This window comes from Balaenoptera borealis (assembly GCF_965194805.1).
Source record: "Balaenoptera borealis genome assembly, chromosome: 11".
In the NCBI taxonomy this organism is placed as follows: Eukaryota; Metazoa; Chordata; class Mammalia; order Artiodactyla; family Balaenopteridae; genus Balaenoptera; species Balaenoptera borealis.
The window spans coordinates 72,454,914-72,479,372 of NC_138868.1; the positions used below are offsets into that span (position 1 = coordinate 72,454,914).

Below are 24,459 nucleotides of genomic sequence, written 5' to 3' on the forward strand. Positions count from 1 at the left end.
GGGGAGGCGCGGCGCTGCGACCCGGCCGGCCGGCTCCGGGGCCTGCAGAGTGGCGCGGGAACAGAGTTCTGATTTTTCTTTTTCTTTTTTTAAAGCAATCTGGGTAAGGGAGATCAAGATTCCGGTGGCAAGCACTCCCGGCCCCCGGCACCGAAAAGGCTGCCCAAGTCGTTCCGGAGCCGGGCCGATCTCCGCCCCGAACTCCCGGAGAGGAGCCCCCGGCCCGGAGCGGCAGGGGGCGGGGAGCATCGATCGGCCGGGTCCTCTGCGCGGGAGAGTCGGAGGCGCCCGCCCTGCGCCCGGAGCGGGGACTGGTTACCTTTCACCGCAGACTCACAAGTTCCCCGCCGCAACTTTGCCCTCCACATGAGGCGACCATGGCTAGTTCAGTGCCGCGGTTGGGGAAGGCGGCCGCCAGGCAGCGCGCTGGGCATGGCGTGTGGCAGCCTGGGGAAGCGGCGCCCGACAAGCAGCCCCATTCACAAGGAAGAGGAGACACGCCGAGGCTTCCCCTCCAGCCCCAAACCGGACCACCGCCACTGGGTCCTAGAGCGTCGCGTGCGCTCCCGCCGCCGCCCGCGCTCCCCGCGCCCCGCGCGCCGCCCGGGGTGGGTAGTCCGGGATCGTCACTGTAACCCTACACTCCACCCCCGCCCAGCGCCCGGCCGCTGGGCCCTAGAGCCCGTCTTCAGGCTCCCGCCGCCCCTCCCGGGGCCCGGGAGATCGCCGGCTGAAATTGCCCCGAGCTCTAGCTGACGTGTCTCCCCGAGAGTTAGGAGGGCGACGGCCTCTCTTGTTTTGGTCCCTGCCGAGGTTTAATTCATGTCAGACTCGACTTCTCCTTCCTTTGACTTTCTCTTCCTTCCCACCAGGCCAACTCCGGCCGAAATCGGTTTCCCGATCTGCCCTCAAAGTCCAGATCAGGTCTGTGTAGGATTTTTTTCTTCTTAAGCGGAATTTCCAGATGAAAAGTGGCCAGACTTTTCTCTTTTCATTCCCCTAGCCCCAGTGCTTCTATCATGCACTGGGATTGGGCGACAAGCTGCTGCTCTGGGCTCCGTTGACTAGCAGAAGGGCCAAAACAGATTCTACAACCTCAGATATTACAACCAGTGGTCACAAACCTCTAGGCTGTTACCTGCCCGAGCGGAGGCGATTAAAGTAATTCTGGGAGAATGTTGCTGATTCTGTCCCACCTCTTAAATCAGGCTACACTGAGTAACACTCCTCACCCACCCCAGTACACTCAATTGCAGACCTCCGGAGCCTTGATCTGGGGACCCCCAAACCCACCCACACCATGTAACATCTCTCTCTAGCTTCTAGGAGCTGGCTCTGCTGCTTACAGAAGGAGAGGCCAGGTAATAGTATTGCAGTCGCTGAGGAAGATGTTAATAGGAGAGCCAGGGCAAACCACACCTCTTACCTTGTGCTCCTCTCCTCTCTGCCTTCTCTCTAGACCAGAATTCTTTCAGGGATTCCCGTCTGGATTGTGGCAATTAGCTAACTAGTCAGCCAGCAGTTTGACCCCTCCACTCAATCCTGGTGGGTTGTGTGCCCCTCCGATTCCAGTCTTTTCTTGTGATACATCCCTGATGGTGCGGTAACCTCTGCTGTCAAGATAAAACCCAAATGCAATAATTGAACAATTATTTACCAAAAACCTACCACATTTAAAGTCCGATACCCTAATACTCGATAACACATAAAAGAAACGAAATGACAGCTAACCAGCCCTTCAAGGATTTATTTATTTAAGATAACAAAATACGCGACCACAGAGCAGGAGAGCACTGGAGATGCTTGGAAAAAGTGGAGAGCAGCGGTCCCCTAACCTTTTGGCACCAGGGACCGGTTTCCTGGAAGACAATTTTTCCAAGGACTGGGCTGGGGGATGGTTCAGGCGGTAATGTGAGCAATGGGGAGCGATGGGGAGCGGCAGATGAAACTTCGCTTGCTCGCCGCCACTCACCTCCTGCTGTGCGGCCCGGTTCCTAACAGGCCAGTGGACCCCTTGGTGGAGAGGACTGACTGCATGCAGGAGAAAGGAGAGCCTTGAAGAGTGGTGGAGCTCAGAGCCACTGGCATTGTATGAATTTAGCACAGGCTGGGGGAGAGGTGATAGATAGAAAAAGGAGGGAAAGTAAGAAGGAAACTAACATTTATTAATTGCCCCCTATTAGATACCATACTATATCCTGAGAGGCAGCAGAATTTAACAGTTACAAGCATCCACTGGAACAAAACAGAAATGAGTGGTTGAGTCACAGCTCAACCACTCTACCTGTGGGCACTTAGGCAAGTCATCTACCTTTTCTAAACCTCAGTTTCTTCATTTGCAAGATGAGGGAAATTGCACCAACCCTCACAGGGTGGTTGTACGGACTGAATAAAGCAACAAATATAAAATACTTAGCACGATGCATATAAGTGTTCAGCACACAGTTGCTATTATTTCAAGCAACCCTCCATTAGCCCTGGACATAGGGAGCCCATCTGGGAAATAGCTACAGGAAGCAATGACAACCGAGGTTGGGAGATAGAAAGGAAGAGAGAGATACCATGTAGATACCAAATCTTTGAAGATGCCAAATACAGGGAAGATACAAAATCTTTGAAGCAAGATTTTACTCTTTTCATTGACTAGACAGCTATTCTGGGAGAAAGAACAAGGTAATCAAGTTAACTCAGATTTTGTGCCTGGGTCATAGGAAGAATGGATCATTCTTGGAACATTTATAAACCAGTTGGTCCAACGGATGAACCAATGATGGAAGAAGCAGAGTTGAGAGGGGGAACTGGTTTGAGAAAGATGTTGACAGGCTTCCTGTCCTCTGGGCAAGAGAAATAAGGAGCAAAAGCCTCGGTGAGAAGTCAAGAACAGAAATGCAGAGAAAAAAAGAGATGAAGCTTTGAAGATCAGTTTACTTGGAGAATGCCCACGACAGAAAATTCAGGAAAGAAGGAGGCAGAAGAGGCAGACGCTGGGGAAGTAGAAGAGCTAGGAAGGTTTCCAGGCATGGAAGCCAGAGGAAGCTTTAAGAAGATGGTCCCCCTATCAAATGCTACAGACTCCTAGACTTCTGAGGAAGTGACAGGCACAGCTTGTGGGCTCCAGAATCTGCTGATTCAATCAGGTGGACCTAGCCTAGACTTTTCAAATTGATACCGAGTAATAGTTTAGTAGGCCAATTTTCCCCCTCCACTCACCTTAATTTCCTCAACCATTAATAATCACTATATCAAATGTAGAAAATGAATAATCTTCTACATCAAATATATCTAACTCTTGTTCAGGAACTGAGGCCTGAGAAAAAGACTTCAGATTTAACCAGGAAGAGGTCATCGATAACATTTTATATAGTATATTTGGCTGCAGATTCTGACTAAGGTTGGGGCCAAATAGAAACAAGGTATGTTTACAATAAAAACTGAATGCAGCTTTACTAGCAGTAAGGGAGTGAACCAGTCAGCATCTATGATTTTGGATCTATATACTCACTCTACAGGTCGGCATCCTTTCTATAAAGCGACCCAAGTTGTCTTTTACTCACCCTTAGGAAAGTTAAGAAGGTGACAGAGCAATTTTGGCACTCTTAGAGACAGCTCAGGGAACAGTCTTTAACTCCAGATAGGGCAGGTACCAGGATGTTCCAGACAAGCACAGAGGCTGGAAGAAGAGTGAGGGAACAGAGGCATCCAGGAAGAGGAAGATGAGCATGGTCTTTAGAGTTAAGTCCTGAGTTCTAGTCTGGGTCCACCTATTTCTAGCTAGGGAGAGTAACAAAACATCAGCCTCAATATTAGAACGTTAAAAACAAAGCATTATGGGAGCATGCAGGAGTGACTGGCTTTGTACAGGGAGGGAAAAGGGCAGGTTCTAAGAAATCCAAGTGCTGAGGGAAGGAGGTCATTACTCGAAAAGGTAGGGGAAAGGAGAGCGCACATTGCTGTGCTTCTCAACACTTTTTCTTTGAACTTCTTCTTTTCCAAAACATAAAATGGTCACCCCAACCCCAGATTTGCCAAATCCATATATTATTGCCAGGCAAGAGGATTTCTTCCAAGCTTTTCTTTCAGTTCTCTGTTTTACAAAGACAATAGTTGTATTTTTTTCCCCTGCTTGTTTCCAAATATAAAATCCCGTTCTCAAATAAGCTCCTCCTCTGGAGATTCTGACATATGCCCTGCCCCCGTCTTGTAAACTGTTAACAGGAGCAAAATGCAGGGAGTCCTGGAAGTGCCCAAAGCAGAGGATGCCAGGAGAGCACTGCTGTGAGGAAGGTGGGGTCAGGGATGAGCCTTTTCCAGGCCAGACTGACTGAGAATGGACAGTGAAAAACAAAGAGGAAGATGTGCAAGGCGAGTGGAAGATGTCCAGGTGAGACCGCTCTGCAGTTCCGGAAATACCGGGTGCCTTAGAGATGGGTAAACTGCTCCCAGGAGGAGTTAAATGTTATATAACAGAATGGGCCACTTGAAAACCCTGCTCCATTTGGGGCTTACCCCAGGACTCTGTCGATTATGAAAAAATTGCCCAATAAATATGTATTAAGTACCTACTGAGGGCCAGGTTCCGTGCTATCACCCTCCACAGGCGTTTGGCTCATTTAGTGAGTTACGGATCTGAGGCCTGTTTGTCTGGATGTTTTCAGCTTCACACCCATGGTAACACACTGGTCTCTTCTTGCCTCATAGCTTTCTTCTCTGAGCGTATTACATAATATGCATTAAACGCATAATCTGATCTATATAAAACCAAGAAGCAGAAGGTGGATACCATCATGTCCAGGCAAAATGCACCTACACCAAAAAGCTAAAAAGGAAGAGTAGAGACATTGGCCCTAAATAAACCTGGGGTCAGATCCTGACTGAGACACTCAGTAGCTATGAATATAAAGCGCCTGGCATGTCACAGGGATTTAATAAATGACGATCATTCTGTTATTTGCTGCTCTTACTACAGAAACCTCGGGAATACTGAAAGCTCATACTTTTTGGCTAATTGGTTATTTTGGGGTTTCTCAACCTTGGCACTCTTGCCATTTGGTGTTGAGATTTCTTTGTGGTAAGGACTGCCCTCTGCATTGTTGGATGTTTAGCGGCATCTCTGGCCTCTACCCACTCGATGCCAGTGGAAACCACCCTACCCCCCACTCCAAGTTGTGCCAACTAATAATGTCTCCAAATATTGCCAAATGTCTCCTATGGGCAAAACTTCCCCCCCGTTGAGAACCACTGAATTAGATGAGTAGTTAATGGTGCCCAGTTTACAGGCTCCCAAGCTTCTAACCATTCTGATCATTCCATTGAGCTGTTGGGTGAATCCAATTGCATACAAATAGGAGGCAGCCTCAGTTTTGTTCGTTCTACAGTATATATCACACTATGGCAATTTCTTCCCATTTCTCTCTTCAGGAACAAAAAACCAATTAGGTTTTATTCTATTTCCAATGATGGTACAGATACGTGTGTTGTTTTTTTTTCTAAAAACTGGACTGAGTTTCTAAAACGACAGCAACATACAATCGCTATTAAAAACAAGGACTGTCACAATAACTGGAGATAACTTTGATCAGAATGTTCAGACTTAATTAAGATCCCTTGTAGTCGCCTTTCTGAAAAGGATGCAGGTGTGTTTTATGCTGAAAACATGTCCTCTCTGTTCATAGCTAGAAAGAACAGTGAGAAGAATGGACCCTCCAGAGCAGTTCTAGCTCTTCTCTTTCTAGATTATGCACTAAAGACCAGCATCCTTCCAGCATGTTTTATACTTTAAATGCCAAAGACAGAGAAGTGGGGAAGCTCTCACCATTCCCATGGGCTCCGGCCACTCTGGATGGTTCAATTCAGGAGAAAAATTTGTTTTACAGCATAATCTCAGAGTGGGGTGGAGGGTAGGGTAAGAGTTGAAATTCCCATCTTACATGATAGGTGATCCATCCAGAAATCAGGAATTATTTATCGTGTGTCAGCAACAGAGCCAGTATCATGCGAAGCAGAACAGAGTCTTCAGAAGAGTCCAAGGTTGGGAGGGGAATAATTAGAAATAACTAGAAAAAATAAAGTCCTAAACAGAAGGACTAACTGAAAGGATTAACCGAAAGCACAACAGAGTTTGAAAGAAGGCAGAGCCATGTGAAAGCTGCAGCGGTTCATTCATTCATTCAAAAAATATGATCAACTACATTGAATAAGCCCCACCCTCCACTAGGTGTGCAAATACCCTGCTATGGGCTCTGCTTATTAAAATGTGTATAAATAAACCTATAATTTCAAACTGGTCTATGTGCGATGAAGAAAAGGAACAGGGTGCAATAACAAAGACTCACGAGGGAGAGAGTCGCTACTTAGAGGGAGTGGAAAGGAAAGGCTTCTCCAAGGAGATGAAGAACAGGGGGAAGAGCGATCCCAGCTGAGCAAACAGCCTGTGCGGAGATCCTGAAGCAGGAAGGAGCTTAAAGGAGGCAAAGGGAGGAGGGCCTGCACGGATCCAGTCTGGAGCATCCCGGGATGAGTTCCTCAGGAATGTTACGAGCCTCCTTTACCCAGCATCTGGGAATGGTCCCTTTCCAGTCATCCTTTAGGATGTAATACCTTATGAGTTTCAAACAATATGAGTTTCAAATTAAGTGGAAGAGAGAAAAGGAACGTCAGAAAATGACCGATTTGGGATGAAGAATAATAAAAGGATTAAATGGAAACAACCTGAAAGTGAACTCCACATTGGTCACCACCATATCCACGTGAAAGATGCAGTCTCTCTAGAGCCTTCATCTGAGTCTTGTTGAAAACAGGGGAAGACCTAGGATGCTCAGTGCCAGTAAGGCAGTGGTTCTTCAACTTGAGCTGCATCAAAGTCACCAGAAGAGCTTGCTAAAACAGACTGCTGGGTCCCACCCTTGAGTTCCTGATTCAGCAGTTCAGGGTGGGGCCCAAGAATTGCACTTTTTTTTTTTTTTGCAAACTTTTTTTTTTTTTTTTTGATGTACATAGTGGTTCTTTTTTATTTATTTATTTATGGCTGTGTTGGGTCTTCGTTTCTGTGCGAGGGCTTTCTCTAGTTGCGGCGAGCGGGGGCCACTCTTCATCGCTGTGCGCGGGCCTCTCACTATCGCGGCCTCTCTTGTTGTGGAGCACAGGCTCCAGACGCGCAGGCTCAGTAGTTGTGGCTCACGGGCCTAGTTGCTCCGTGGCATGTGGGATCTTCCCAGACCAGGGCTCGAACCCGTGTCCCCTGCATTAGCAGGCAGATTCTCAACCACTGTGCCACCAGGGAAGCCCCAGAATTGCACTTTTAATCTAACAAGTTCCCAGACGATGCTGAGGCTGCTGGTCCACGGACCACACTTTGAGAACCCCTGGTTTAGGATATTTGGGGACCTACATTTCTGTGCACTCAGCATCCCAACCTAAATGAGGGAACAGGCAAGAAGCATTGTAGGAGGAGAATGATCAAAACCCAGTTTTCTGTCTCGAGTGAGCAAGTACGGGATAGTGTCTCCTCTGTACCAGGTGATTTCATATGTTACCTCATTTCATCGGTACATAACACACTGCATGGTAGGCTGCATTATCCTTGTTTTACGCATGAGGAAAAGAGGCTGGGCCCCAGGTGATGGGAATCTCCCGAGATCACATGGCTCAAAAGTGACACGGCCAGGATTCAAACCTGTTCTTCAGAGCAGAGCTCTTGATCTTGACGCTACACTACATTGCCTTGCACACACACAGCTCCTTCTCCAGGCTCCCCTGGACGGGAGAGATGCTCCCCGAGCTCCAGACCCACTGCACCGCTGCAGAGCACTCTGAGGCCGACCCTGTGCAGCCAGTGGTGGGTGCAGACACTTTTCGCAGACACTTTTCACAGACTCCTGGGGGCTGCTAGGGACCTGAACTTGTTACTAAGTTCTTCCTTTTCTTTAGGGAAGGCAGTAAACTCTACTAAGCCTCCACAGATGCACTGCCCTAAGCGTGTTACATACATCATCTCTTTCAAAACCACCAGGGGTGGTTTTCAGTCTGTGGGGGGCAGTTAAGTATTCTAAAACACAAGCTGAGGAGTGAGACAGGCCTGGGCTCAACTTCCCTTCTGTCATTTATTAGTTATATGACTTGACTTGACTAAAGCTCAGTTCTTCTTCTTTTGAGGAGTAGTGGTTACAACAGTATTCGCCTCAAAGGGTTGTGAGAAATTCATGAGTCACTTGCATGTAAAGCTCTCAGCTCTTAACACGCAGCACATACTCCACAATTATCAGCTACGATTACTAACCTGTTATCCATTTTCTTTCAAAATATGGCCATTTTAGAGAAGCTTTAATTATTGCTGTGCTAGACGGTCCTAGACACACAGCTTCTTCTGTTGACGTTTCTCGAGTTTGGGAATATTTAATTGGTAGATCCAGAAAATGTGAATGGTAGGCATCTTGATCTGAGCCCCTCCCACATCCTAACTGGGAAAGATATCTCAAGAGATCCTTACAAACAAAACAGGAAAAAATGGGCTAGCTTAGGTATATTAGGTGAATTTAAAATAATTAAATAACTACACCTGATGGGTATTGATTAATGGAATGATATTAAGTTGGGTGGGGGGTTGAGGTCAAGGGGTCTGATGATCCCACTATGCTAAATATTGGTCAAGTTATATGTGAGGTCAGGCTCAGTTCTCGGTGCCAGGTTAAAACAAAACTTTCCTCTTCGAAAGCACTCAGCAGAGGTTGAGCAGGATGGGAATGGATGGAGAAACCAGAGCATATTAAAAAAGAGACCTACAGCCACTGTGGAAAACAGTATGGACGTTTCTCAAAAAACTAAAAATAGAGTTACCATATGATCTGGCAATCCCACTCCTGGGCATATACCCAGAAAAGACGAAAGCTCTAATTTGAAAAGATACATGCAACTCAATGTTCATAGTAGTACTGTTTACAGTAGCCAAGACATGGAAGCAACCTAAGTGCCCATCGACAGATAAATGGATAAAGAAGATGTGGTATATATATATACAATGGAATACTAGTCAGCCATAAAAAAAAGAATGAAATAATGCCATTTGCAGCAACATGGATGGACCTAGAGATTATCATACTAAATGAAGTAAGTCAGACAAATATTATATGATATCACTTATATGTGGAATCTAAAAAAATAGTACACATGAACTTATTTACAAAACAGGAGTAGACTCACAGACATAGAAAATAAACTTATGGTTACCAAAGGGGCAAGGGGGAGGGATAAAGTGGGAGTATGGGATTAACAGATGCACACTACTACGTATAAAATAGATAAACAACAGGATTTACTGAATAGCACAGGGAACTATATTCAATATCTTGTAATAAACTATACTGGCAAAGAAGAGAAAAAAGAATGTATATATACACATATATGTATAGCTGAATCACTTTGCTCTACACCTGAAACTAACACAATATTGTAAATCAACTATACTTCAATTTAAAAATAATAATAAAACAAGAGACCTAGTAGGGAGAAAAGATTAAGATACAATTTGATAGTCCTCTTAAAATATTTTGAGAGCTTACAGAAAGAAAAGAGGTACAGACTGACTGTATTTACTATAAACACTCTAGAGTGTTGTTTTTCAAATGGTAGTAGGCAACCTATTAGTGGAAATCAACTGAACAGGTTAATCAGCATTTTAAATAAATAAAATAGAACAAAGTGGAAAATATCAGATGCAGCCAGTCTAATAAGGAGTAATTGCTATTCCATGAAACTTCTGTTTTAGTTATATTTATATTCAAATTTGTATGAGTCTAAATGTAAAATGTATCTTTATGTAGGGTCACAGTAAAAAAAAAAAAAAATGTTTGAAACCTCTAGAAGGTAAAACATGGGCAACTGGGTGCAAGAAACAGGAAATCAGGTTTCAGCTCCCTCAAAGAAAGTGTTATAATAATGATCACTGCATAACAATAAACTAGGTTTTCTCATGAGGCAGGGCCCCCTCCCCCATATATACATCACCCCCTCTGGTGATGGTCTAGCCCAGGCTGAGGGACCATGCATTAAGGAAAGAGGGCACTGGGTGTTCCCTCCAATGAGGACACTAAGATGCTCTAAACGAGTAGACCAGACCTGAGCTTCTGTTGCAAGAGAGAATGGAAAAAAACAAAACCTCAATATCCAGACTCCATAAGTCATGTAGCCCATCCAGGAGCAGGCAAATGCTCCTGTGTTTATATATTATGCAAAACGAGCATGCATCAAATCCCTGAAGCTGTTCAGGATTTCTGCTGTAGGAAGGGCTAATTTCCAACAACCATGTTCTAATTGATAAAATAGCACACCTGTCAGCAATCAGTTCTCAATAATGTAAGCACCTAAGTGGAGTCCAGTGGGGACTAAATACCCAGTGACAGGACCTGAGCCATGTTTTACCACACCTTCTAACAGAGCAAGCTAAAATCTGACACGAATAGCAGAGCACCCCCAGATGCTTCTCCCACACCAAGAGCTGCCAGACACCACCAGCTGGATGTGAATATCAGATAAGCAACAAAATGTTTTAGTATATCATGTCCCAAATATTGCAAGGGACATATATGTACTACTAAAAAAAATCATTTGCTGTTTACCTGAAATTTAACTGGGTATCCTCTATTTTTGGATACCCAGTTTGGATTTTGCAAATGCTGACAGTTAACCTGCCTACGTGAGTGATATCGCTATACTTGCTTTAGAGGATTCCTCAGTCTCTCATTTGGCAAACAGTGTGCAATGTCAAGCTGACAGTAGTAAAAAGCAATAATGATGATCATAATGGAAGAAGGAGTGAAATTCAAATGGACACAGTGTAACAGCTTTGTCCCACTGAACCCTCCCATGCCAAATTTAAAGGCCTTTTAAGAGTGGGACAAACAGACCCTGTGAGTCATCAGGATGTGCACGGCATTTTGAGGGAAGAGATAATGAGGTCACGGTCCCACTTTGTAGAGTTTCCAAGCTCAACCTGGGCATGTACAAGGGAGAAGATTCTGCTTCATTCACCTTCACTCCAGTATTCAGAACTCAGTTTCGGGGACCCCAGAGGAGGAGCTGACTTTGGCTGCCACCAGCTGTCCTAACACAGACGTAACCTGTTCATGCCCTGTACCCTTCCTCTTGCAGCACATGCTGTGAAGGGTAGATGACCTCCAGTAAGCCTGCCTGGCTTCCCCTTGACCTCCATGACTGAGTCAGGTTCCTCTTCTCAGGGGTCCCACGGTCCCTTGAATACTTCCTATATAGCACTCACCATAATAAAAAATAATTGCAACCACTCATGGAGTGTCAACTATGTGCTAATCACTTTGTGTGTGTGTGTATATATATATATATATATATATATATATATATATATGCATGTATCATCTCATTTAATCCCTCCCAACTACCCTATGAAGTAGGTATTTGCATTCCCATATCACAGATGGGTAAAGCCTAGAAAGCTCAGATAACCTACACAAGGTCACACAGTCAATAAGGGCCCACTGGTCTGGAGGAGCCAGAGTACCACATTGCAAACTTTTCTATTAATTGGGCTTTCTCTCCCAGGGAAGGATTATTTCCCATTCACCCTTGTGTCCCCAAGCCCAGCCTGCAGGGTGTGGCAAGTTGTAGGCAGCATTGTAAATGGGTCAGCCCATAATTTTACAGTCAGATAGGCCTGGATGCAAATCACGGTTCTGCCAAGAATCAGCCACTGAGAATCAGGAGTTTGGGTTCTAGTAACTTGCTCTGGAATTGAGGACAGAGGTTAGGAATCCCAGCATGAGAGAACAAAGCTAGGCTCAAGCCCCAGCTCCACCACTTCCCAGGTGTGACTTGGCAAGTTATTGAACTTGTCTAAGCTCCAGCTCCCCATCTGTCAAATGAGGGAAACAATAGTACCTGCTTCACAGCATTGCTTTGAGATTCCTGACATAAAGTTCTTAACAAGACACCTATACATGAAAAGCACTCCACAAATATGAGCTCTTTTTATTTTAATACATTCTAAAATGCCATTTGAACTGGAGTAAATAATTTTTGGTTAACTATTGGCATAAGTATTGCAAGTTTCAGACACAGTTTTTATTCAGGAAATCGGAACTTGGGGAAAATAATGTAAATAATTTGGGGGAATCTATTTTAAAAGAACTATTCAGTGCAGCTCAATATTAAAAAAATAAACAACCCAATCAAAAAATGGGCAGAAGACCTAAACAGACATCTCTCCAAAGAAGACATACAGATGGCCAAGAGGCACATGAAAAGATGCTCAATATCACTAATTATTAGAGAAATACAAAGCAAAACTACAATGAGGTATCACCTCACACCGGTCAGAACGGCCTTCATCAGAAAACCTATAAACAATAAATGCTGGAGAGGTTGTGGAGAAAAGGGAACCCTCTTGCACTGTTGGTGGGAATGTAAATTGATACAGCCACTATGGAGAACAGTATGGAGGTTCCTTAAAAAACTAAAAATAGAATTACCATATGACCCAGCAATCCCACTACTGGGCATATACCCAGAGAAAACCATAATTCAAAAAGACACATGCACCCCAATGTTCATTGCAGCACTATTTACAATAGCCAGGTCATGGAAGCAACCTAAATGCCCATCGACAGATGAATGGATAAAGAAGATGTGGTACATATATACAATGGAGTATTACTCAGCCATAAAAAGGAACGAAATTGGGTCATTTGTAGAGACGTGGATGGACCTAGAGACTGTCATACAGAGTGAATTAAGTCAGAAAGAGAAAAACAAATATTGTATATTAACGCATATATGTGGAATCTAGAAAAATGGTACAGAAGAACCGGTTTGCAACGCAGAAATAGAGACAAAGATGTAGAGAACAAACGTATGGACACCAAGGGGGGAAAGTGGCGGCGGGGGTGGTGGTGGTGTGATGAATTGGGAGATTGGGATTGACATATATACACTAATATGTATAAAATAGATAACTAATAAGAACCTGCTGTATAAAAAAATAAAATTCAAAAAAAAAGAACTTGTTACAAGGGCAATTAAATAATAATTTGTGTAATTATATTTTAATGACTGCCCTCTCTCCAGTGAGCAAGGCCTGTGACTGCCTTGCTCACTTCTATAGCCCTAATGTTATGTCAGTCAGATAACTGAGCAGAGACTTTGTTATCTAGAAAAAAAATATGTCTACTTGTCTGCATTCTATTCAACTAATAATCCCAACTTCGTATCATATCTAAAGTATCCAATTAATACCTAATAAAAATATTCTGTTATTTTTTTTAAAAAGGACTATTCAAGGAAGAATTTAGGCTTTCTAGTAGTTACACAACACTGAAAGAGTTCCCAGAAAAGGGAAAAAGTATCCAAGAGAAGGCTGGGAGTGGGGAATCCAGGCTACCATGTCCAGTTGCATAAGCTGTTCACTGCACAAGAGTGCCGGGCTGACGAATTGAATGAAACAGAGGTGTCAAAATCTAGCTTGCCCTCTACTCGCTAAACTGGAAACATGGCCTCTGCTCTCCATCCACTTGGAGGGGATACTTTTTTCTAATTTGCTCAGAGGCACTGTTTGGGCTGGTGGTAGCTCTAGCTTTATACTTTCGTAATTGATTCTCTTTCCCCTTTTCTTTCAGTGTCACTAGATGAACAGAATAGGGGAGAAGAAACAGAATGGAGCTCAGGGAAGGAAGACATACTTGAAAGTGATGAGGGACGTGAAGGAAGGCGGGGAAAAAGGAAAGCAGTAAAATCAGGGTAACATTTACTAAACACTGGTCATCTGTCAGGCACTGTTCTAAGTGTTTTAGATGTGCTAACTCACTGAATGCTCGTTACACTCCTACGCGACAAGGGGGAACCACTAGAGGGGGAGGCACCAGTTGGGCATGTGAAGTTAACCCACACAAGGGTCCGACAGGCACGGAAACAGCCTGCCACACTCCTCTGTCTACAGCAAATGTTCAGAATCTGGAAATCCCTCTTTTGAGTCTGTGGTGGAAACGGCTTTTAGAGCCAAAAGGGAAATATTTTTTTAAAGAAGATAGTCTGAATTCTCTGGCTGGCCAACCACAGGGGCTACGTAATGGACTTTTATTTTTGGTCAACAGCCAGTAAATAGCAAGACTTTTGGGAGACAGAAGCAAAGGACCTCTGGCAGGTTACAAGTCCCAGCAGGAGACCTTCAACCATGAACTTTCCGTAGGGTTCATTTCAGACCAGGTTCTGCACCCACAAGTTCCTTCTCCATTTTCTTAAGAACCTGAAGCTTCCATAAAATATTTACAGTGACCTGAAAGCAGCTCCAGTGTCCACTCTTCCTGGTAGTCTTTAAAAAAAGCCCTCTGAGGGTGTGGAGAAAAGGCAACCCTCCTACACTGTTGGTGGGAATGTAAATTGGTGCAAACAGTATGGAGGTTCCTTAAAAAAACAAAAATAATGTTACCATATGATCCAGCAATCCCACTCCTGGGCATATATCCAGAGAAAACTATAATTAGAAAAAATACATGCACCCCAATGTTTATTGCAGCACTATTTACAATAGCCAAGACATGGAAGCAACACAAGTGTCTATCAACTGATCAATGGATAAAGATGTGGTATATATATACAATGGAATATTACTCAGCCATTAAAAAAAGAATGAAATAATGCCATTTGTAACAACATGGATGGACCTAGAGATTATCATACTAAGTAAGTCAGACAGAGAAAGACAAATATCATATGATGTCACTCATATGTGGAATCTAAAAAAAAAAAAATGAACTTATTTACAAAACAGAAATAGACCCACAGACATGTAAAACAAACTTGTGGTTACCAAAGAGGAAAGTGGGGGGAGGGATAAATTAGGAGTTTGGGATTAACATATACACACTACTATATATAAAATAGGTAATCAACAAGGACCTACTGTACAGCACAGGGAACTCAATATCTTGTAATAACCTATAAGGGAAAATAATCTGAAAAATAATATATATATATATATATAAAAGGATAACTGAATCACTTTGGTGTACAAAAATTTACATTTCAATAAATTTTTTTAAAATAAATAAAAATTTCCTAGCCAAAAAAAAAAAAAAAACCCTCTGAGAAGAGGCTGAAAATAAATCTTTCTATCAGGTGGTCAGTAATCTTGCCAACTCTGGATTTGGGGCTACAAAGGTCACGGAGAGAGGAGAATTAAGCAGAGACAAATATATAGATACAGATTTGACATTAAAACAACCACATGTGTGCCATGACGATGAATGTCTGTATCTAGCTATCCTATAAGGAGTGTGTTTCAGCAGGCGGCAGACAGCCCGAGACAGCAAAACCACCCCTGAACATCTGTTTCCCCCATTTTGCCAAAGAGCATTCTTTTTTAATCCTTTTTTATAATTTGACCTGTTCCATTTTTCTGGCAGAGGGCCCTAGCAAGGCAAGCACTGCCTTTTCTGTCTGTATTCCAACTTAACATGGGAACAGGAAGGAGGCAGCAAGAGGGGAAAGGGGGAGGGGACAGACTGAGGGGAACTGAGGCGGGGGAGACAGGGAGCCAGAAGCGGGGAGACCGGAGAAAAGGGGAAGGGGTAACCCAGGAGAGAGAGTGAGAGCTGACAAGTCCCAGCAAGCCATTTTAATGCAACCACCATGGGCACAACTGATTTGAGAGAAACCAAAACCAACGGGACATATTCCAGAAAGATCATTCAGTAAGAATGTGACCCAGAAACCATAATCATAGCATTCTTGAACAGATCAAGCTGGTTATTTTACACTCTTTAGACTCCGGAAGTCCTTAACAATTGATGAAATATCACGGTTTCTAGGTGGTTTGTGTTTAACATTCAGGAATGACTGGACACAGTCCTATATTTTTCTAGTAAAACATCTCTTCGGCAAAGAAAATGCCCTTTCCAATTTTCCTCTGTGTGTGTGTGTGTGTGTGTGTGTGTGTGTGTGTGTGTGTGTGTGTGTGTTGTCTGTATTTTATCCCACTATTGCATACCACCTTCCTTGCTCTTTTAGCCAAGGTAGATAACCCTTTATCTCCCAGAATTGATTGTCATTTTCCCCTTCCTACTCCATTCTCCCTCCCAAGGAGAACACCCTGAAATAAAATCTTACCTCCTGGGCAATGAGTAGTGTCACTTCACAAACAAACATTAGGGGAGTTCGGTTGAGTTTCACACCCAGACCCAAGTCCACCTGCCCTCAGTTATGCTTTCAGATTCCCCTCCAGGCTGCCACTGTCCCGCCCCAAACTGTGCTGCTTCCAAGGTCTAGTTTCCTTTAGAAATGGCGTCAGTACCATCAGGAAACCAGAAGAGGTTTCCTGTCCCAGGGACTTGGCCCTGTAATACAGAGCAGGAACTAAATGAAGGAAGCTAGGAAGAGTTTTTCTGGTTGTTGCTTCAGATCCCGTTATGGAAAATTCCTTTGGAGCATATTAATCATTATTTGGTGGTCTAAAGAAAAAAAATATATATATATGGCTTTGAGCACCTACTATTCATTCATTTATTCAACAGAGAACGTACCGAACAGCCATATACTGTACTGGCAGGCCCTGGGCTAGTTCCTTTTGCATCATTTATAGCATTCAGCCCACCACCAAATCTGTCTGGGAGGAGGGCAACTTGTATATTCTCCTCTCCAAGAAACTGAGATTGGCTCTGGAGCCAGAGATTATATTTTGAATGGAAGTTTCACCTTTAACTAGCTGTGTGACATTGGGCAGATAAATTAACCCCTCTGAGCCTCTGTTTCCTCCTCCATGAGGTGAAAATAATTCCTTCTGCTTCACTGAGTTGTTCTGAGGATGAAATGAGCTGATAAACTTAACAAGATCAACTGTGGAAGAGACTGAGTGCCCAGGTTTAGGAAACTGTAACAATGGTGAGCCTTTCTGTGATTGTTTTGTTGGAGCTGGGAGGCCAGACCACACCCCTGTGGTAGGGTGAGGTTTCCTGTGCAGGGAATTGAATTTTCCACTGTCAATCATCCTGAGGAAAAGTTAAACTGGGGTGAAAACTCCCTCCCTCTCAGAAGCTATGCTCGGAGCGGGGGGGGGGGAGGAAGAAGGCAGGACAGATAGGCTTCTAAGGGTGGAGAGATCTGGGGGTGGATCCAGGGATGGGGTGAATGGCCCTGGCCGTTTAGAGACCAGCTCAGAGCTGGGAAGGTAGCCAACCTGATCCCAGACCGTCGGTGAGTCTGGGCTTGTGTAGTGATTAGAAGGCCCTGGGCCCACTCTGCGGCCAGCACAGGGCAGGACACTGGGAAATCAGTCAGGCTCCCAGCAGGCGAACACCAAGCCTCCAGGTTCTGGTGTAAGCAGGGACAGCAGCAGCCATGGCTGTGTTGTGTGGTCACCGGTTTCTGAAGAAAGAGGACGTGGTACAGTTACCCAGGTGTCCACTGGCATCAGTAAGTTGTATCTGGACTCCAGCTCCCTTGGCAAAAGGCTAGAGCAGCCAGAACTGAAGCTGTGGATGCGAACAAGCACCCCTGAGAATTCTTGGGCCTAAAATTAGAGGGTAGCTTTAGAGAAAGACTTGATTTGTTAGTAATATGGGCAGGCAAATCCTTGGAAATCATTACATTTGGGGCTATCAATGTGGGTGACATGATTTAAACCCCAAGCTGGGAAGCTGGGTAGACTGTTTACACCTGTAAAGTGCCCAGCATAGAGTAGGTGAATAATAATAAAGGCCCGGGATCTTTCTCCTTATTCATCCCCATATGATGGGAGGGAAGAAAACTTTGGATGCAGGAAGAGATTTGTTCACTACTCTTAGGTCTTGCTGCATCCTCCTAACACGGGGTGGGGAAGAGGAGATGAATGGCCATATTGTTTCATTTATACGTCAAAAGTCAGGTCTTTCAGAAGGTATGACCATGCCTGAAGGGATCAGAGCATTCGGCTAGGGACATGAAACATAGTAAACATTTAATGATGGTTACGACATTCAAGGGTTCCTTCTAAAACCCATTTGCCCTCACCACCATGGTCTGAGGCTGATACTATTATTACCCCCATCATATCAGCTAGGGTCCTAACAGGAAATGGATGGTATGCTTCAAAAAAGTGACTGAAGAGAGTCTGATGAAGGGACTGCTGATCAAAGTGTGATGGGCAGGGTTAAGGGAAAATGGGATGGAGGAGCAGAAAGGGAGGTTCCAGAACCCAGCACGATCTGATGCTGTAAGAGAGGAAGCAGTGGCCTAAACTAATCCAGCCACATGATCCCACAGCCTGACAGGAAGGGACTAAGTACCCTGACATCTCTTGGTTTCCACCCTCCCATATGCTGCCAGTACCTCTCACTGGCCAAACTGGAAGCCAGAGGCTACATTCCAAAAGGTAAGTTTTCCAGGGCACAGACCAGGGTAGTGAAGGATGGTGAGTGGGTCTGGAACGACATCAGAAAAGAGACACCACATGACTTTACAGGTTAGGAAACAGATATAGATGAAGTAACTTGCCCAAGGTCATAGAGCAAATAAGAGGTGGGACAAAATTCAAACCATACACAGAGTACGACTCCAAGTCCATGCACTTAACCACTAAGACATGCTTCCTAGAACTGGTTGAAAAGATTACTCGTTATCCAGCACCTCTTTCTCCCTGTATCCTACTCAATCATCCTTCCAGTAATAGACTCCACCTTACTCCCACCCAGATTTCCCAGCCTTCCTGGAGTTAGGTATGGCCATCTGACTATAAAGTTCAGTCCAAAGGAATGTAAGTGAAATAATGCATGAAGCTTTTAGGTTATGCCCTCCACTTTCCTTCTCTCTTTCCTATAGACTGGAATGCGGATGTGATGGTGGGATCTGAAGCAGCCACCTTAGCCCACTGCATGGAAGCTCCATTTGAGACTATCAGAGGACAATGAAGCCACCATATCAGCACTGGATTGCTTATGCTCCAAGTGAAAAAGAATTTAACTTGTTTCTTGTTTCAGTCACTGTCATTTTAGCCTTGGTTGTAGCAGCCAAACCAGTATCCTAAACAATACAAAGACCAGGATGTAGCTCAGTCATTGTGGTTAGAACAATAAGAGGCATGTGACAGCTGGTGATCCCCAATGTAAGTGCACTCCTCTTCTTCCTGGCACATTACTAGACTACATTTCCCAGCCTCCTTCCATGTGGATGAGGTTATGGGACTATCTTCCACCTTTGGAATATGAGGAAAGGTTAGTGTATTACCTCCAGGCTGAGACAACCATCGGTGAGCATACCTGGGTCTTGCTCACCTTATTGACTTGTCTGCCAAATGGATTCAAAGGATCCAGTGAAGGAACCTGATGCTGTAGGGTAGGATGGAGCCAAGGCAGGCAAGGAGCCTGGGGCTCTCCATGACCACATGGAGCAGAGCCCTCCGACAGCTCAACACCAGACTACAACACAAGCAACAAACACCACCTTTATGGTGTTAAGCCACTGACATTTGGGCTTGTTTGTTGTAGCAGTTAGCCTAACTATCCTGACTAATTTTATACTTACCAGCTGCTGCTCTCTGAAAGACATAAGTACTTTTATCCAACAATGCAATCTCATCTCCTATTTTAGGAGGGCTAGGGGGTGGGCTGGCAAACATTTAAGTCATTATTTTAAAGAAGTTACACAACTGTTATCATTTATTCTAATAAAGCCCCTACATCCTGCTTGAATGAGGAAGGCAAGAATAGCACAAGAAAAACCTTTCTCGTGGTACAGTGGCCCTGGGGGCATTGGCCCTGTTCTCTCCCAAGAATGCTATTCTCATGAGCACTCCTTTTGGAACTCAGGAAAGTTCACAGGGTCTGAGCAAAAGAGAGCATCAACTGAGCTCAATGAGGTGTGCCAGAGGGTCAAGAAACTCCCATAAGAGCAGCAAATTGGGAAAAGTTATGGAAACAAGGACCCATCCGTGTGCTTTTGGATGGTGAGGGAGTGAACTTTTCCCCTACTCTTTCTAATGTTCAAATTTTCTAAAGTAAGCATGTGTTACTTCTGTACTAAAAAGTGGTTTTAGGATTTCAATTTTTAAGAAAGAAAATAAACTGGTTAAGCCTAAGGAATGAACAAAGGAGAGAGCTATAGGTCAAAGGTCAAAGGAATCAAGTGCCCCAAGGCACCGTTATGACAAGCAGAGAGGCCAATCTTAGGAGTATATAATCATGAAAAGACAAAGCATCTCAGCGGTGACCCTCACTCACACATTCAACAAGCATTTACTGAAGACTTACATGTGCCAGGCACTGGGCTGGCTGCTAGATTTGCAAAGAAAAGTGTGGTGACCACAACCTAGTATGGTAGCTAACAACCATGGCTACACACTGGAATCACTGAGACCCAATTTTTAAAGTACACACTGATGAAACACTGATGCTTCGGTCCACACTCCAGGGATTCTGATGTCATTGGTTAGGACTTGGTCTCGGGACTTTTAATAGCTCCCCTGATTCTAACGTCTAGGGTTAAGAACCACTAGGAGTACATGACACGTGGGCTTAGTGTCGAAAGACGTGTAGGAGCCAGCCAGGGGAGGAAGAGAGAAGGGGGAGGAAAGGCAGGCAGGCAACGGGAAGAGAGCTGTAGTTAGAGGACTGTCCCATAGTTCAATGTAATTGGAAGGTTATGGTGGCTGGGGGTAATGCAAATCATGGAGGTCCTCCCATGGCTAACCAAATGTCTATCCTCCAGGTAGTGGGAAGTTGATAAAGGTTATTAGACGGGCAGACGTGATCACATCTGCGTTCATCCCAATTCTCCATGCATTCTTTCTCACCCCCCCAGATGGCCATCACTACTACCTATGGGTGGGACTACAGAAAGACTATGGAAAGGTGTAGAAAGTGGTACCATCACAGGAGAGAGGGCATATTTCTGGACTCTCCATCAGAGGACACCTTCAATACAGCATTCATCTAGAGATAGGCTCCTTTTTCCATTCTTTTCAAAAACCCCTTTTTGGTTACTTAAGTCCATTACATGATCTTGCCACAACACTGAGAATAAATCCCCCAAAGAGCAAGTCATAGTTCATTTGGAGACTTACATGAAAATTTGGAGGCAAAACCAAACTACCTCTCATGCCACATGCCACAAGAAAGTAGTGGGATCGTCACCGAAGACCCCAGATGGAACACCATTCCACACGCTGCTCCAAGAATAAATCATTAAATAATTCAATCGACCTGATCACCATTCCTAAGAATCTGTGTTTGGAGACTAGGTAAGTTGCAGAGAAATTTCTAGAAATGAAAATGGTTTTAGTTAATAGGTTGGGACAATTGATGAGAGCTATTCCATCATGCACAGGAAATAAGTGTCTTTCAAATGAATACTACTAATAAAGTAACAGCAATAAGCACTTCCTGAATACCTGCACATACTACCCATGGGGCTAGGACTCTACACACACCATTGACCCCAGCCATGCAAGGTCTCCAATTAGGTTGAGAGATAACTGAGGCTCAGAGCCGTTTAGTCACCTGCCCAAGGTCACAGGTTAAGTGCAGTGATAGAATTCAAACTAAGTGTTTACGACCTCCCTCCACCTCTTCTCCAGTTCCCTTAGATCCTGGCCAGGGGGTGAATCTGTGCTCTTCTGTGCTCCAGAAAGAATGGCTGCTGGACAAGCTCATCAACTGCTGTAGGAGGCATCTTTCCTGCTGTGTGTCTTAGAAAAGCACCCAAAAGTATCACGACTCTTTCCAAGGGAGAAAGGCCAGCTCCCTCTTTGACCTGAATAGCATGGAAACAATGCAGTCTCATCCAATGAGCTGCTCCGTCAGGAAGAGAAAAACCCTCTGGAGCCACCACGCACCCAAACAGCATGGCACCCGAACGTAAATAATAAATACCCGATAGCTATGGGCCTCCTTTGGCTTACGGTCTCAGGAGGCTGGAACTGGATGATGCTTAGAGGCCACCTGGCACAACCCCAGCTTTTCAAAGATGAGAAAACAGACTGGTTAACATATCTGCTAAGGAAGGTGAAGCAGCCAGAACCCTGGTCTCAAACTCTGACTTGTGTTTTATATTCTCAATCATCCTGCCATCCCAGAGCCCAGGAGGGACCAGGATTCCTATAACACTCTCATTTCCTCTTGAGAAACTGGGCTTTTCCCACAGAAGGGCTGAAGAGAAAAAAGGTTATTTTCTGAGTTTTCTACTGCTAATCGGAAGGGCCCCCCCTACTGATCAGCACCTCAGCTGGGCCGTCCAGTCTGTTGGGGGGCGGGGAGGGAAGAGATGAAAACAAAAAAGGGTCAATCACCTGGGCCTTTCTGGTACATAAACCATTCTGTGAATGCAATGGCGCCAATTCTGGTGTCATTAATACACAATTAAACACGTGTGGAGCAGATCACCAAGAATCTGCTCTCTCAATAAACTGCTTCATGCAAAGCTATGGTTTAAATGTCATTTTCATTTCATAAAAAGACTCACCATAGTGTACCTTTAAAAGCTAGTTTTGCTCATGCATTTAATTTATGATTCCATTTCCAGAGATGTGATTGCCTCACAACTTTTCAGAAACACATCTTCTGAATAAAACAAGGTCCTCTTCCCTGCCTCACAACGCCATCCTTGATCCAGACCTATTTTGGGTACCTGGCTCCTAGAAAAGGATGAAAGTCCTTGCTGCGGTGGAATTTTACTTCAGGTGGTGTGGGACTTGCTGAGGACATACAGCCCAGGAGGAGAGGCTGACCAGACACACGGTACCCAAGGCTGAGAGCCTTAGTATGGATAAACATTTTTAAACAGCTGTCATTTCATGGAAGACAGGCAAGATGTGCAAGCTGGTGATAAAAGAACAGCAAGGACAGACTTGACAGTCCAGATTGTTAGCAGCTTAACTAAACCCTAGAATGAGAAAAACAAAAAACAGAAAACAAAAAACCATCAACCACTAAGCCACCAAGTGAGACTGGGTGGCAGGAATACTTAGAGGGATCCGGACAATGCAAATTTCCTTCTCTTCACAGGAGGAAGTCTGTCTCTGACAAGACTGTTGCCTTCACCCACCATAAATCTACACTTAGAACGACAGGCACAGGAAGATGAAATGCCCTATTCCCAGACACCTGAAGGAGAAACAAATCAGGGAGGAACGCAGCTCCCAAGTCTTGAAATTTAATTACCAGAACGTTTTTGGCCCTGGACTTCATTAAATTCAGGTTACGAACTAGCCACACGATGTCATTCTTGTGGCAGGTACTGTCTAGACTGAGCCAGCCCGCACCACATCCTTCCAGGCAGGATGAGTCAGGCTGCTTGCAGAGGCCCCCAGGTCGGGAAGTTTGTTGTGCCGCGCTCCAGGGAGCAGTACCACGAACCTGGACACACACACACACACACACACACACACACACACACACACACACACACGGCACAGCTGACACTTTCCCTGCCATCCCCAAAGCACACGCGCCAGGAAAAGGCCAGTTCTCACCGCGATGGGAACGTACAGCTGGGGAAGTGTGTTCCCTGGCCGTTTCTCTCCGCCCCTCGGGCTGATTGGACCCGGGCGCCCCCGAAATTCCCGGTTCTCGGGCTGGATTTCGAGAAGAAAAAGCAAAAGGGGCAGACTTACCTAACTCCTCGGGGCTGTAGGGCGCGGATGAGGCTTCTTCCACAAACTCACTGTCTGGAGGAAGAAGAAAAGCAGAAAAAAAAAAAAAAAAAAAAAAGAATCGCAACCATTCAGGGCTAATGGATTAAGCATCAGTTACCGCGTAGGTCTCTTAGAAAAGCGCGGGTTTCTCTCCCGCAGCGACCGGAATCCGTGAACCGGGGGCCACGCGGGGTCCCAGATGCCCCATCCACTGGGGGTAAGAAATTGTCAAAGAAACTTGGCAGGGGGGGCAGTTCCACCCAGGGACCAAGCGTCTTCCGGGCGTGGGCAGGTGCGCGCCAACTTTCCGTGGGTGCGACCCCACGGATCGCCCGGCCGGGCGCGCAGGGCCGCGACCTCATCCTCTGCCCTCAGCCCGCGGGGCGCATCGCGGCGTCCGCTGGGTGTAGCGTCGACGCCCTGGCGCCCAGGAGCCCCAAAGTTTCCTGGTGGGTCCAGCAGACCCGAGAGCGCGCAGCAGCGGCGGCGAGCTCCCCGCGCTCTCACGATGGAGCGCCCCGCGCGCATCCCCGCCGCCCGTTGCTAGGCGACCGCGGCCGTCAAGCTCGGCAGGGGCGCGCGCGCTGCCTCCCAACTCCCGGTTGGAGGGTGGCTTCCCCACCCCCACCCTCTTCGACCATTCATTACAAATTAGAGCATAACCAGTTTTAAAACAATCCCTGGTTTTTTGTACTGTCTGTCCTACGCCAATGCTTGGGAAGTCGTTTTTCTGTGCTTTTCATGGGGAGAGGCAGAATTTTCAGAGCTTGAATATTTCTTGCAGCAAGGAAGGAGGAGCTTTCAATACTCCCAACCATCTCCTTGTTTTTGAACCTGAATTC

The 24,459-nt window shown here is 45.2% G+C and overlaps 2 protein-coding genes and 1 long non-coding RNA gene across 5 annotated transcripts in view; 1 reads left to right on the forward strand and 2 right to left on the reverse strand.

Annotated features, from left to right (window-relative positions):
- Window positions 1–588, reverse strand: part of AMOTL1 (angiomotin like 1) — a 108,587-nt gene extending 107,999 nt beyond the window's left edge. Inside the window, exon 1 of one of the 2 annotated variants that reach the window (XM_082339892.1) lies at window positions 320–588. In XM_082339892.1, the coding sequence (XP_082196018.1) occupies window positions 320–368 (49 nt within the window). In that variant the 5' untranslated portion in view covers window positions 369–588. The remainder of the gene's footprint in view (window positions 1–319) is intronic. The other variant, XM_082339894.1, reaches the window with a different exon arrangement.
- Window positions 378–15,537, forward strand: LOC309604946 (uncharacterized protein; the record flags this gene model as incomplete). Of its 2 annotated transcripts, XM_082340060.1 has the most annotated exons (3): window positions 378–608; window positions 4,216–4,381; window positions 13,638–15,535. In XM_082340060.1, 2 exons carry the CDS (start codon window positions 378–380, stop codon window positions 4,336–4,338), a joined length of 354 nt encoding a protein of 117 aa, XP_082196186.1. In that variant the 3' UTR covers window positions 4,339–4,381; window positions 13,638–15,535. The 2 variants fall into 2 exon arrangements, with proteins under 2 accessions (XP_082196186.1, XP_082196185.1); XM_082340059.1 differs by having other exon boundaries at window positions 4,216–15,537.
- Window positions 1,721–24,459, reverse strand: part of LOC309606629 — a 63,285-nt gene continuing 40,546 nt past the window's right edge. Inside the window, exons 3-5 of the long non-coding RNA XR_014231991.1 lie at window positions 23,597–23,650; window positions 22,447–22,866; window positions 1,721–2,107 (exon numbers count right to left, since the gene is read on the reverse strand). This is a non-coding gene — a long non-coding RNA (uncharacterized lncRNA). The remainder of the gene's footprint in view (window positions 2,108–22,446; window positions 22,867–23,596; window positions 23,651–24,459) is intronic.